This window comes from Bison bison, unplaced genomic scaffold (genome assembly GCF_000754665.1).
Source record: "Bison bison bison isolate TAMUID 2011002044 unplaced genomic scaffold, Bison_UMD1.0 scf7180017864263, whole genome shotgun sequence".
Classification (NCBI taxonomy): Eukaryota; Metazoa; Chordata; class Mammalia; order Artiodactyla; family Bovidae; genus Bison; species Bison bison.
In genome coordinates this window covers 7,464,280-7,478,358 of record NW_011494835.1, presented here as the reverse complement: position 1 = coordinate 7,478,358, position 14,079 = coordinate 7,464,280, and the positions used below count along the sequence as shown (strand labels likewise).

Here is a 14,079-nt window from a genome sequence, read left to right as displayed (position 1 = left end):
TTGGACCTTCCCTCATGAAGTCAGCTGGACATTTTGAGCGCAAATCTCAGGAAGCGATATTACAAATGAAACAAGATTATAAAAGAAAATTTCCTTGTGATTTCTTTGTTTCAACAGCAAAAGTTTAAGGCGAATGTAAATGACTCAAGAACAGATGAAAAGCATAAGGACAAAACTAGATAAAAGGAGCTGTTTTTATCCTTCTCCCAATCTCCCAGCCTTAGTGAGGAAATAATTATATTTGTTTTGTGAAGAGAAAAAGACTTGAAAAGGAAGTTATGAGGTCGTAGGTGAGTTTCTCTTAAAGAGTCCTATATATGCTTCCTTGGGGTGCAGGTGGCAAGATTTCCCAGCTATGCTTTTATGTTTGAAAACACAGATGGGAACTGTGCCTCAGCGTGTCATGGGCATTGTAGGCATAGGATGGTATGAAGACCCCAGGATGGAAAATGGCTCGCTGTGTCCTGAGAGAGCCTTTCAAGAATGTACGAGACCCCATGTGTTGTAGAAACAGCAAAATCATCATGTAAACCCTGGATTGGTGTGAAAGTTACAGAGAAATCTGTATATTGAGAACAGGAATAAGGGATAACTCAGGGACAACTTTCATGCACCTATGACAGAGATTAGTTGGGTTGATGGACATATCACAAATGTTATCAATCAAATCCCACCATCCCTTTTTTTAATGTCACAAAATGAATTATATAACATCTATTCTCTAAGAGGCTATTTTATTAGAATTAAATTCAAGGTGCACTTGTTTCATTTTTACAATCACACTGCATTTCCATATTTTTGCGGCTCTTTTCACTGCACTGGAGCAATCAGGGAGATGAAACAGGAAAGGAATAAACTCTCCAAGGATATCCTTGCACTTTTCATTATTTGGGATCTCAGAACAGCAGAACACAGCGGATCCTGAAACATAGAAGTGTAATAATAAAGCCATTAAAGTCCTTGAGAAACAGTGATGTCAGCAAAGCAATTACATACTGTATTGAAAAACTGAGTTGCCTATCCCCACCCCACTCCACCTTCATCTAGTTTACCTATAAGAAATACAGGATGGGGTGAAAACAGGACTTGAAATCAGCTATAACAGGAAGACCCCAGCTTTGAGCACCATTTCTTCTGGCTACATAATCACAAAGACATCCAAACCCTCTGCTACAGCTTATGATCAACTTCCATCAATCCTAGAATCTAATCCCATGTCTAATTAGGGAAGAATAAATGGGTTCCTTAGTTCCTTTCTGTTTGTAGTGTGTCTACTACCTGCTAGATCCATTCCCCTCCTCTATTATTTGTTTCTATAATTTTAGATGCGTTTTCTTGACTCTTCATTCTTGATGTACATGGGCTGACATGCTAGGTCTAAACCAACAAGGTATATAGCAGGCTAAAATTTAAATGCCTATCTTAAAATAAAAAGAAATCATAAAACAAGCAAACGATATAGGTAGAGAAGTGGGGAGAGACTAGGAAAGAGAGATGTTCTTAAGAACCAGAATTAGAAAGTCAAAGAATTCATCACAGAAGTAATTCCTCATTTACTCCTTGTTACTTGCTCTCCACTGTCTCCAGCACTCAGGACAGTCCTGGCAAAGAGTGTACCATCACTCAATATGCATTGAGTATATAAATGAACACACTGAATAAACACTTCATCCCTAAAGGTATGCTAGCTGGAGCAGATTGACATTTGTCAAGAAATGATGTAGAAAAGCTTTGTGCCCTGGGTAGAGTCTGAACCTTTGCCTCGAAGATCCTTGTAAGATTTTATCATGCCAGTAATGTCAACTCATGTATTCTAGATCATTTCTCTAACCAGAAAACTATTGCATAATTGACCACTGTGGAGTAGACTGGTGCTTAGTGTTATACCAACTCCTCAAACATTTCTTTGAGATAGGTTAATACAGGTCTTTCCCAAAGAGGAACTTGCAGATAAAACCTTTTCTTATCCTTGTGACAATAGGAAATAGGATACAGTATATGAAAGAAGGTCTTCAAGTAGCCATCTTTTTTTCACAAAACCACTTAGGAATGTTTGAAAAGTCATTTTTTCTGTGAGTTCAGGGTAAAGAAGTTCATCAAAGAAAACACTCACGTTTTTCCAGCATGATACAACTCGAAAGCTTTGTGGAGCTGGTCAAAAGGCAACTGATGGGTTATTAATGGATCTATATTAATTTTATTTTGTAGGTAAGCAGTCACTAGTTGGGGAAAACAGTCTTTGGTTTTATAATCTGCAAAATAAAAAGGCTATTGTAATAAGATTTGAGAAATATCAAACTAACCAAAAGAAAAATAAGTAAGCTGTGGAGATGGGTAAAGTATTCTGAAAATTTGCCACTGATGAGTTCATTTGTACATCAGAAGTTGTTGGCTTTTGTTGCTAAGTGTGGCTGCTACAGACAGTTCTGTTACCTAGAACACCTTTGGGAAAAAAATTGGGTTGATATTCACATGTTATTGGGTTAAAAACTAATTAAAAATAAAGTAGAGTCTCCAGCCCACCTCCAGGGTTTAACATTATACAACGATTTCCTCATCTCTCTATTCACACACATTGAGATGGCATGGGAACTTTTGATCAGAGCAATGGATGGAGATGGGAATATTAATTAAGTAAAGCTATTGGTCAGTACTGCTCAGAAATAAGGGCTCCTATGGAAAGACAAATATCAGTGCCAAATACCAAGTTGGTGCCTGTAATTATCCAGAAAGCCTCACTGTTAAAATAGCACAACAAACTTTGAGTCCACCAGTGCAGAACTGAACTTGGCTGGATTATTCCAAACACTGGGGAAACCCAGAAACTATTTTGTAGGAAAACCCAGAAACTATTTAAAATTTTTTATTTAAATGTAAAAAAAAAAAAAAAAAAAAAACCTATTTAATTAACTAATCTGCAAAATATACCAATTCATTGGAGAAGTCTTTGAAAACTTATACCATTATAGGTCTGTTTCCCAAAGGAGAAAATTTTTGAATTACGTTTCTACAAAGTTGAAAGAGATTTTGTGAAAGCAAAAACAACTGACTTACCTCCTAAACACACACCCTTCAGTGTCCGACCAGTGGAAACTGTTTGAGCAGAAAGGGAAAACTTTGAATTTGGTGGAGACACTCCAATGATTATGCAGACACCATGGCTCACGTGGCAGGAGTCCCAAGCAGCAACCTGATAATGAAAATAATGACCATAAGTAGATGCCCACACATAAGGAACAACTATCTGCAGTGTTGGAAGGAATTGTGGAGTTCCTAGATTTCAGACCTCTTCCTAGGCAGATGCTACTTACTTTGAGCTCAGCTTCAACACTGCCAGTGATGGAATCTCATTAGAGAACCAGTAGAGTTTAGTGGTGGAGAAGGCAATGGCACCCCACTCCAGTACTCTTGCCTGGAAAATCCCATGGACGGAGGAGCCCGGTAGGCTGCTGTCTATGGGGTCGCACAGAGTCAGACACGACTGAGCGAGTTCACTTTCACTTTTCACTTTCATGTATTGGAGAAGGAAATGGCAACCCACTCCAGTGTTTTTGCCTGGAGAATCCCAGGGACGGGGGAGCCTGGTGAGCTGCCATCTATGGGGTCGCACAGAGTCAGACACGACTGAAGCGACTTAGCAGCAGCAGCAGCAGAGTTTAGTGGTAAAGAGCACAGACCCTGCCGCAGTGTGACTTTAGGCAAGTTACTTAACCTCCATATGTCTGTTTATTTGTAAAAAGAAGAAGAATACCAACTATGTCATAGATTTGTTACAAGGCTTAAGTGATTAAAACATTTAGAACGTTATCTGGCACAAAGTACTGTGTGTTTATTTAATAAAATTACCCACCACCTCAAAGACCACACATACTATTATTCTTTGCCTGACCTTCTCACTTGTATAACTCTGTTCAGTTCATTTATATTTAATAAAAGCAAATATATATACATATGTGTGTGTGAAGCTTCATTTAAAAAAACCCAGTTTTTTAAGGGTGTGGAGTATACTTCACGTCAATCTATTTGCTTCCTTTTCTGGTTCTTAACCTTCTATCTCGCCCCTTCCTGCATTTTGCCTATGTCTCTTTCCTGTTACATCACTGCATCTACTTCCTTCACCCTTTAACCATGTACATTAGATACACGCTGAAGTGAATCGAATGCCTAATTCTTTCCTCTACCCTGTCAGTTCTGAGTCTAGGGTCTACCTTATTCTCCCTGAACTTAACATACTGGTGCATAGGCTCATTTTTCAAATAATGAATGGTTCTGATACAGAACACACATGAATATCATATGTGAATTACATAATGTTGATACTTAAATATAAAAACATGTTCGTGGACAAAGAGCTAGGACTACAGGAAAGGAAATAGTGCTTGTTTAAACTTCATATATTATAGTGTCATATCTTTAAAGTATATGTTGCTTTTATTTTTAAGATGGATATTTTAGAGTGACTATACATTCCATTTTTAGGTTTGGGGTCCACAGGTCCAAAACATATGTTCAGGGGAGTTTTATACTTAGTGTGTCCCCACCCGCTAAGCAAGCATCTATAGACACAATTCGTTTTACTGTGCTTTGCATTTTTCAGATATTGTGTTTTTTACAGATTGAAGGTTTGTGGCAACCCTGTGTTGAGTAAGTCTATCAGCACATTTTTTCCAACAGCATTTGCTTCCTTTTTGTCTGTGTCACATTTGGTAATTCTCACAGTATCTCAAACATTTTCACTATTATTATATTTCTTATTGTGATATGTAATCAGTGATCTCTCTTACTATTACAAAAAGATATATTGTAAAGTAAAACAATAAATAAATAAATAAAACTGAGATAAAAAAACAAAAAGACAATGACTGTCATTGAAGGCTCAGATGATTAGCGTATTTTAGCAATTAAGTATTTTAAAATTAAGGTGTGTACATTGTTTTTTCTTAGACAAAATGCTATTGCATACTAATAGACTACAGTATAGTATATGTGGTGGAAAACCAAAAAATTACTTGACTAACTTTATTATAATATTCACTTAATTGTGCTGGTCTGCTTCTACTCACTGTGACCCAGACCCACACACCATGGTTTCTGCGAGTCCGATGGCCTCAAAGGCAAAGTCAACACCGATGCCTGTCATTTCCTTGACTGCCTCCTGGACGGGCTTCTTGAGATTTGAAGGGTTGAGACAATCTGTGACCCCTAATGCTCGTGCCCGAGGAAATTTTTCCTCGTTGATATCAACTCCAATGATTCTAGAAGCACCAGAGGCTTTACAGCCCATGACAATAGCTGAGCCGATTCCTCCAAGTCCAAAGACCACACAGGTAGAACCAGGAGTGACCTACAAATTCACAAGTCATGTGTGTGTTAGGAATCAAATCTGGACACTTGTATAATTAAGAAAACAAACAAAAACCACCATTGAGGCTTTTGGAACTATTGACCCCAGTTGAAACATTTGGACTGTTTTGGTCTTGTTTTTATGTTTTCTCGGCAGATCACTATAACATACTAATACAGCTATTTTCCTCACCTTGGCCGAGTGAACAGCAGCCCCATATCCTGTAGGCACCTCACAGCTTATGACACAAATCTTATCCATGGGAGCAGCAGCATCAATTTTTACCACCGAAATCTCAGGCACAACAGTATATTCGGAGAATGTACTTGTGCGGAAAGAATGATAGATCTTTTCTCCTTTGCAGGTGAACCTGCTTGTGCCATCCAGCATTAATCCGGAAGAGGGTAGAATGCTGTTCAGCAGTGACACAGACAGGCACAGCATCGACCCAGACACACAGAGTTGTAAAGAGAGAAATGAACACCTTTAGCTCCAGGTCAGTGCTTGCACAATATAAGCGATTTAATAAAAAGTGACAAGATAAACAAAAGATGGACAAATCTACTAACTCTTGCTTCTCACAGAAGTTTCCCTTGGGATTCAAGCAGGCACTGCATTCTCTACACTGTGGAACAATGAGTGTGAGGACTTTATCTCCTATATATAGGAAGAAAAAACCAAAAACATTAGTTTAAAATATTATTGAAACACAATAGTGCGGTGATAGAAATTTTATTGAATGATCTGATAACTTGCTGTGGACAGATTATGACAAATATAACATACCCCATAGCTATTTTGGAGGGAAAATCCTATAACCTGGTTTCAGAAATTCCATTATTATTTTGGGCAAATGATGGAAATATGGGGATATTCCTTGCTGGATAGATAATTGTAGGTCTGCTTTTACTCTGGAAATAAATAAAACTGGGAATGACCCTTAGAGATGTCATCTACTCTAACCTTTTGGTTTTCCTTTGAGAGATTTAAGTCTGCAGCGGTTGTTACCTGCCTGAAGCTGGATAGCAGCAGAAACCTTTCTATGGAGCCTGCTTGCCCCACGATGGCACAGGGACCCACAGCAGGTCTGTGACATGTTTTCTTCAGGGGACTGTGGTTCAGGATATTCTCAGTTCTAAGAGTAAAACGAATAGGTTTCTTTCTGCAGAGAGAGGCTGCTTCTGGAGCGCTTACTACAGAGGGTGGTTTTTAGGTTGCACAGTTTTAGAGTGCATACTGATTATGTGTGGGTCCAAAATTTAACCCTCCTGGGACCTAGGGTTACAGGCTGGGAAGGTGAAGAGAATTAATGAACACAGTCATCACAGACTTATAAAACTGTACAAAGCCTTGTCAAAGGTCTACAACCTTGTCCCTAAACATGTGTATGGTTCTTACATGTATTTGTAATCTTTTAAAAATTTCTTTGAGTTTATGAGACTTCCCTGGTGGTCCAGTGGCTAAGACTCCACACTTTCAATGCAGACAGTCGTGGTCAGATTTGATCCCTGGTCAGGGAACTAGATCCCCCATGCCACAACTAAAAATCCTCCATGCCACAACTAAGACCCGGTGCAGCCAGACAAATAATTATTTTAAAAAGTCTCTTGTAAGTTTAGATAAGGAACATCTTAACTTCACTGGCCCTAAAAAATTCCAAAGATACTGGATCTCAAAATCAGGAGAAGCTCAAATTCTGCTGCCTTATCCTGTCCCTCAAATATTCATCATTTTCCACAAAACTTTCACTAGGATTTGTTTAGTTAAAGAGGAGTTAGCTCACTAACTATTGGCATTATCTTCTTGGCGATGTGGAGAAGACTGTGTCTTTTTACTTCTGTCCCTCCTCCTAGGCCTAGTGTCAAGCATGGCAGGTACTCCATCATTGTTTGCAAAATGAATACCCTGATGATAGCTTTGTGAATGTCCTGACCGCATGCCCTTTCTTAAATCTCATTGTGTGCCTGGTTCCAAGCTGTGAGGTTCTGTGGACTCTTCACATGTGTGATTCCTCTTATTTACTCGGACCATTTCAGATGTGCCAAGAATGGCTGTGTCAAGGTCCCTTGCGATATGCCTGGGGAAGAGTCTTTACTTATTTGATTCTTTGAAATATCATTATCATCCTGTCAACAAAGTTCTATTAATACATTCTACTTGATCAGAACATTCATTCGTTAAACATTCAATGCATTCCAAACCTGAACAGGCACTATACTAAGTATGTGGGGGACACTATATATATATATATATATATAGAGAGAGAGAGAGAGAGAGAGAGAGAGAGAGCTGGCCCTCAAAAAACAAGCCAGTGGGACTACATTGGACTAAAAGACTCAGGCACAGCTAAGGAAACTATATAAACAAAATGAAAAGGCACGCCTACTGAATGGGAGAAGATATTTGCAAGCAATATATCTGATAAGGGACTTTCCTGGTGGCCAAGATGATAAAGCATCTGCCTACAGTGCGGGAGACCTGGGTTCGATCCCTGGGTCGAGAATATCCGATCCTCTGGAGAAGGAAGTGGCAACTCACTCCAGTACTCTTGCCTGGAAAATCCCATGGACAGAGGAGCCTGGTGGGCTACAGTCCATGGGGTCACAAAGAGTTGGACACGACTGAGTGACTTCACTCTCTGATAAGGGACTTATATACAATATTTGGGCTTCCCTGATGGCTCAGATGGTAAAGAATCTGCCTGCAATGCAGGAGACCCAAGTTCCATCCCTGGGTTGGGAAGATCCCCTGAAGAAGAGAATGGTTATCCACTCCAGTATTCTTGCCTGGAGAATTCCGTGGACAGAGGAGCCTGGAGGGCTATTGTCCAAGGGGTTGAAAAGAGTTGGACATGACAACGTAATAACACACACACGCAATATATTCAATAAGCTTATACAACAATGAACTTAACATCAGGAAAACAAGCGACCTGATTTAAAAAATGGACAGAGAACCTGAAGAGACATTTTCCCAGAGAAGGCATATACAGATGGCCAACAGACACACGAAAAAGTGCTGAACGTTACCACTCATCAGGGAAAAGCAAATTAAAACCACAGTGAGATACCACCTCACACCTGTCAGAATGACTACTATCAAAAAGACAACAAATAAGTGTTGGTGAGGATGTGGAGAAAAGGGAGCCCTCATGCACTGTTAGTAGGAATGTAAATTGGTGCAGAAACTATGAAAAACAATGTGGAGGTTCCTCAAAAAATTAAAAATAGAATTTCCATGTGATCCAGCAATTTCACTCTTGGGTATTTACTCAAAGAAAACAATTAATTCAAAAAGATACATGAACACCAAGACTTATTGTAGCATTATTTGTAATAGCCAAGGTATCAAAGCAACTTAAGTGCCCACTGATTGACAAATAGATAAAGATGTGGAGTGTATATATACTATGCATATGTGTGCGTGTATATATATATATATATACACACATATATATACATACACCCAGGGGAATATTATTCAGCTATAAAAAATGAAATCTTGTCTTGTGTAATAACATGGATAAATTTAGAGGGTGTTATGCTAAATGCTGTTGTCCCAGGTGATGCAGCGGTAAAGAATGTGCCTACTGATTTAGGAGGTACAAGAGACACAGGTTTGATCCCTGGGTCGGGAAGATTCTCTGGAGGAGGAAATGGCAACCTGCTCCAGTATTCTTGCCTGGAAAACTCCATGGACAGAGGAGTCTGGCAGGCTACAGTCCACAGGGTCACAAAGAGTCAGATAATACTGAGCGAATGAGCACACACAGGCAGGCTAAGTGAAAGAAGTCTGACAGAGAAAAGCAAATACCATGTCATCTCACATATATGTGCAATCTAAAACACAAAACAAAACAAGATGAAAACAGATTCATAGATGCAGAGAGGTTGCCAGAGGGGAGGGAATGAGAGGACAAAAGAGGTGATGGGGATTAAGAAGTACAGATCTCAAGTTATGAAATAAATAAGCTGTGGGGCTGTAATATACCAGCATAAGCAATATGATCAGTAATACTGAAATAACTTTTTTGGGGATAGATGATTACTAGACTTATCATGGCAATCATTTCATAATGTCTGCAAATGTCTAACCACTCTGCAACACACCTGAAACTAGCATTATATGCATACACACACACACACACACACACACACACACAAAGAATGTTCAAACTACCGTACAATTGTACTCATCTCACACACTAGCAAAGTAATGTTCAAAATTCTCCAAGCCACGCTTCAATAGTGCATGAACCATGAACTTCCAGATGTTCAAGCTGGATTTAGAAAAGGCTGAGGAACCAGAGATCAAAATGCCAACATTTGTTGGATTATAGAAAAAGCAAGAGAATTCCAGAAAAACATCTACTTCTGCTTTATTGACTATGCCAAAACCTTTGACTGTATAGATCACAAGAAACTATGTGAAATTCTTAGAGAGATGGGAATACCAAACTACCTTACCTGCCTCCTGAGAAATCTGTATGCAGGTCAAGAAGCAAGAGTTAGAACCAGGCATGTAACAAAACTGGGAAAGGAGTATGTCAAGGCTGTATATTGTCACCCTGCTTATTTAATTTAAATGCAGAGTACATCATGTGAAATGCCAGGTTGGATGAAGCACAAGCTGGAATCAAGATGCCGGGAGAAATATAAATAACCTCAGATACACAGATGATTCCACCCTTATAGCAGAAAGTGAAGAGGAATTAAAGAGCCTCTTAATGACAGAGAAAGAGAAAAAGGAAAAAAGCGGACTTAAAGCTCAGAATTCCAAAACTCAGATCATGGCATCTGGTCCCATCATTTCTTGACAAATAGGTGGAGAAACAATGGAAATAGTGACAGACTTTATTTTCTTGGGCTCCAAAATCACTGCAGATGGTGACTGCAGCCATGAAATTAAAAGATGCTTGCTCCTTGGAAGAAACGCTCCGACCCATCTTGACAGCATATTAAAAAGCAGAGACATTACTTTGTCAACAAAGTCCATCTAGTCAAGGCTATGGTTTTTCCAGTAGTCACATATGGATGTGATAGTTGGGCTATAAGGAAAGTTGAGTGCCAAAGAATTGATGCTTTTGAACTGTGGTGTTGGAGAAGACTCTTGAGAGTTCCTTGGACTGCAAGGAGATCAAACCAATCAATCCTAAAGGAAATCAGTCCTGAATACTCATTGGAAAACTGATGCTGAAGCTGTGGCCAATACTTTGGCCACTTAATGCAAAGAACTGACTCATTGGATAAGCCCCTGATGATGGGAAAGATTGAAGGAAAGAGGAGAAGGGAACATCAGAAGATGACATGGTTGGATGGCAGAGGATGAAATGGTTGGATGGCATGAATTCGATGGACATGAATTTGAGCAAGCTCTGGGAGTTGGAGATGGACAGGGAAGCCTGGAGTGCTGTAGGCCATGGAGTCCCAAAATATTAGACATGACTGAGCGACTGAACCGAACTGATAGGATCTTAATTCCCCAGTCAGGCATTGAACCCAGGCTGTTGGCAGGACAGCATGGAGTCCTAACCACTGGACTGCTAAGGAATTCCTTTAGCATAGTATTGTGTGTGTGTGTCAACTGTATTTCAATAAAAAAGGAAACGGTGAATTCTTCTGCAGTTATGTCAGAATAAATTAACTTGCCAGATTATAAAATTTCCCTTTCTGCTGACAAATAATTCATTAGAAAAAAGTTTTCGCTGACATATATTTGACAAACAAAATTGTAAGTTTATATTGATTTGACACATTTATATTGCAATATGATTGCCATTTTCATATTAGCTAACACTTCTATTGTGTCATGTAATTATAATTTCTTTTAGTTTCAGTAACAATTAAAACCTAGTCACTTAGAAAGTTTAATGTTTATAATATAGTTTTATTGTCTATTTGAAAAATAAAGAAGCAGCCCCTGCTCCTAAGGAGATTTTAATCTACTTAAAAGTACACTGGTCCTATTGCTGTGGCTTAGCTCAGCCACTGCTACTCTGGATTGCTAGCACTGGCAGCAGAAAAACTGTGTGACTCTTGGAATCACTGGATATATTTATTACCACAATATGTGATTAGGTAAAACAATTTAGAGGCAAATCAACTTATTTCTCCTGTAAATATGTTAATACATTTTGGTGGTGGGTTGTTTGTGCAGAGGTTTTTGTGGCCCATTTCCTACCTGGTTTCACTGAGCTCACTCCTTCGCCAATACTCTCCACAATTCCAGCTCCTTCATGGCCTGGGATGAAGGGATACTTCAGTGGGATTATTCCTTTTATAGCATGATCGTCAGAACCACAGATCCCTGTAGATATCATCTGGGTAAGAATTAAGAGGCAAGGATAAATTAGTTTGGAATTTTTCTTCTGTCTGAGACTTATTATGAATAATTTTTTTTACATGAATGACCTCATTTGATCCCTATAATAATATTCAGAGAAACACAGGGCAGGTCTGCTGCTAAGTCGCTTCAGTCGTGTCCGACTCTGTGCGACCCCAGAGACGGCAGCCCACCAGGTTCCCCCGTCCCTGGGATTCTCCAGGCAAGAACACTGGAGTGGGTTGCCGTTTCCTTCTCCAATGCATGAAAGTGAAAAGTGGAAGTGAAGTCGTCTAGTCGTGTCTGACTCCTAGCGACCCCATGGACTGCAGCCCACCAGGCTCCTCTGTCCATTGGATTTGCCAGGCAAGAGTACTGGAGTGGGTTGCCATTGCCTTCTAATTACCACTAATTTAAAGATGTGGAGAGGAAGACTCAAAGACTTAAAATGACTCACCCACTCTCATGGTGCATGTTCAGATCTGGAAATAAACTAGGCTTTTTGAAATCTACTCTGTACACCTTATGTCATCAACTAGTTTTGCAATACGAGAGTCTGTTCTATCCAATGAAGGATTTTTGACCACGTATCCATAGCACCACCATTGAGAAACCCAAAATTTTAAACCCAGTATTGTGGAATGTTTTCCCAGTCCTCTGGGAAAATAGATTTTAAACTAGCATATTGAAAACATTAAGTTAATAATATAAAATGTGTTTAACTGTTGCAAAATTTAATTGGCATTGAGAAGTTTTAAACCTTCTCAGTTAATAGCCTAAGTTTTCTTGTCTGTGGATAGACTCAATCCACTTATATTGATCATAGAAGTGAAACATTTCCTGTACCATAGCCTCTGTATTACTCCTCTGCCAGGAATTCATCCAGAAAGCATACAGGCAGGGATACTGACTAGTTGTTTCAGTATCAGTAGTGGGAGTGCGGGAACACTGGGAACAGGTTTGATACATGAAATAAGATTTCCTTACACTTGCCTTCACAAGTTCAAAGATTTAAATTTACCTTAATACGAACTTCCCCAGCCTTTGGTGGCTCAACCTGCACTTCCTCAAGTGAAAGAGAAGAGTTTGTTTTCCAGGCAATGGCTGCCAGGCATGTGATTGTCTGTTGATACAAGGACAATAAGATGACATCATTTAGCGATAACATTTAACTTCTGATCATACAAATGACACTTACTTGCTATAATTTGTAACAATAAGAAAATTACACACAAAAAGAAAAGAGATCATTGCAATTTCAGACATAAGCTGGTAAAATTTTAGCATATTTCTTTTGAGTCTCTTAAAATATTTTTATACAGTAGAGATCATGTCATATAAGCAGTTTTGCATTTTAGGGTTTTTTGTTTGTTTTGTTTTAGCCAGTGAAAGCCACCATATATTGAACATTTACTGTTTGCTTGTTCTAAAATGTTTTCTCGTGATTTCAAAATGCTTTATAATTTTAAATAGCTGTTTTATATTTCATCATTTGAATATATCCAAATATTCTTAATCAGCAACTAAATCATTTCCATTGTTTTGACTATTATAATATATATTGTTTATAATTTTGACTTGCCTGGTTCCCTTAAGCAAAAATTACTAGGGGAAGGATAGAGACATGGTTAGAGTGAAACTGATTTCTAAGTAATTCTACAGAAAATTTGAATGATTTTGCACAACTCCTAGAACTGTAAAACAGTATCTGTCATCATTTTTCCCGCTCTCATTAGCATTGACTGTACTCATTAAAAACAAAGTGACTGTCAGAAAAAGCTATTTCTTTTTATTAGTATTTTTTAATTTTAAGAATGTTGAAACTTTTTATGTTTATGTGAGTTATACATATTTTCTTCTTTTTGTGGAATGTTTGGTCCTATATTTTATGTAAGTATCCACTGGCATCTTGGTACTTTTTTACTATCATTTGACCTATTTGTGCATTAAATGAGTGACTGGTTGTCCACTATCTTGTCATACATGATTTTTCCTTCTTGATTTTTGACCTTTAATTTTTTATGAAGCTATATGTGCATATACACTACTGAGCAACTGAACTGAACTGAACACACATTAACATTTTGATTCATAAAAGTATGTTTTCCTTTATTATTTAGTCCATTTCCATGGTTTGAGAATTCTCTCCATTGTTGATGTTGTTCAGTCACTCAGTCATGTCCGGCTCTTTGCGACCATGTGAACGTCAGTGCACCAGGCTTCCCTGTCCTTCACTTTCTCTCCATATAAAGACCAAATAAATATTTGTTACCCTCTTTCTGACCTAAATCAAATCCCTTATGATTATACAGTGGAAGTGAGAAATAGATTTAAGGGCCGAGATCTGATAGATAGAGTGCCTGATGAACTATGGAATGAGGTTCGTGACACTGTACAGGAGACAGGCATCAAGA

At 38.6% G+C, this 14,079-nt stretch overlaps 1 protein-coding gene across 1 annotated transcript in view; it reads right to left on the bottom strand.

Moving 5' to 3' along the window:
* Window positions 1-717: 717 nt before the first annotated feature.
* LOC104994661 (alcohol dehydrogenase 1-like) overlaps window positions 718-14,079 on the bottom strand; it is a 16,898-nt gene continuing 3,536 nt past the window's right edge. Inside the window, exons 2-9 of the mRNA XM_010848313.1 lie at window positions 12,687-12,788; window positions 11,525-11,663; window positions 5,914-6,001; window positions 5,537-5,756; window positions 5,084-5,344; window positions 3,055-3,190; window positions 2,114-2,252; window positions 718-921 (exon numbers count right to left, since the gene is read on the bottom strand). Coding sequence (XP_010846615.1) covers window positions 897-921; window positions 2,114-2,252; window positions 3,055-3,190; window positions 5,084-5,344; window positions 5,537-5,756; window positions 5,914-6,001; window positions 11,525-11,663; window positions 12,687-12,788 — 1,110 coding nt within the window. The 3' untranslated portion in view covers window positions 718-896. The remainder of the gene's footprint in view (window positions 922-2,113; window positions 2,253-3,054; window positions 3,191-5,083; window positions 5,345-5,536; window positions 5,757-5,913; window positions 6,002-11,524; window positions 11,664-12,686; window positions 12,789-14,079) is intronic.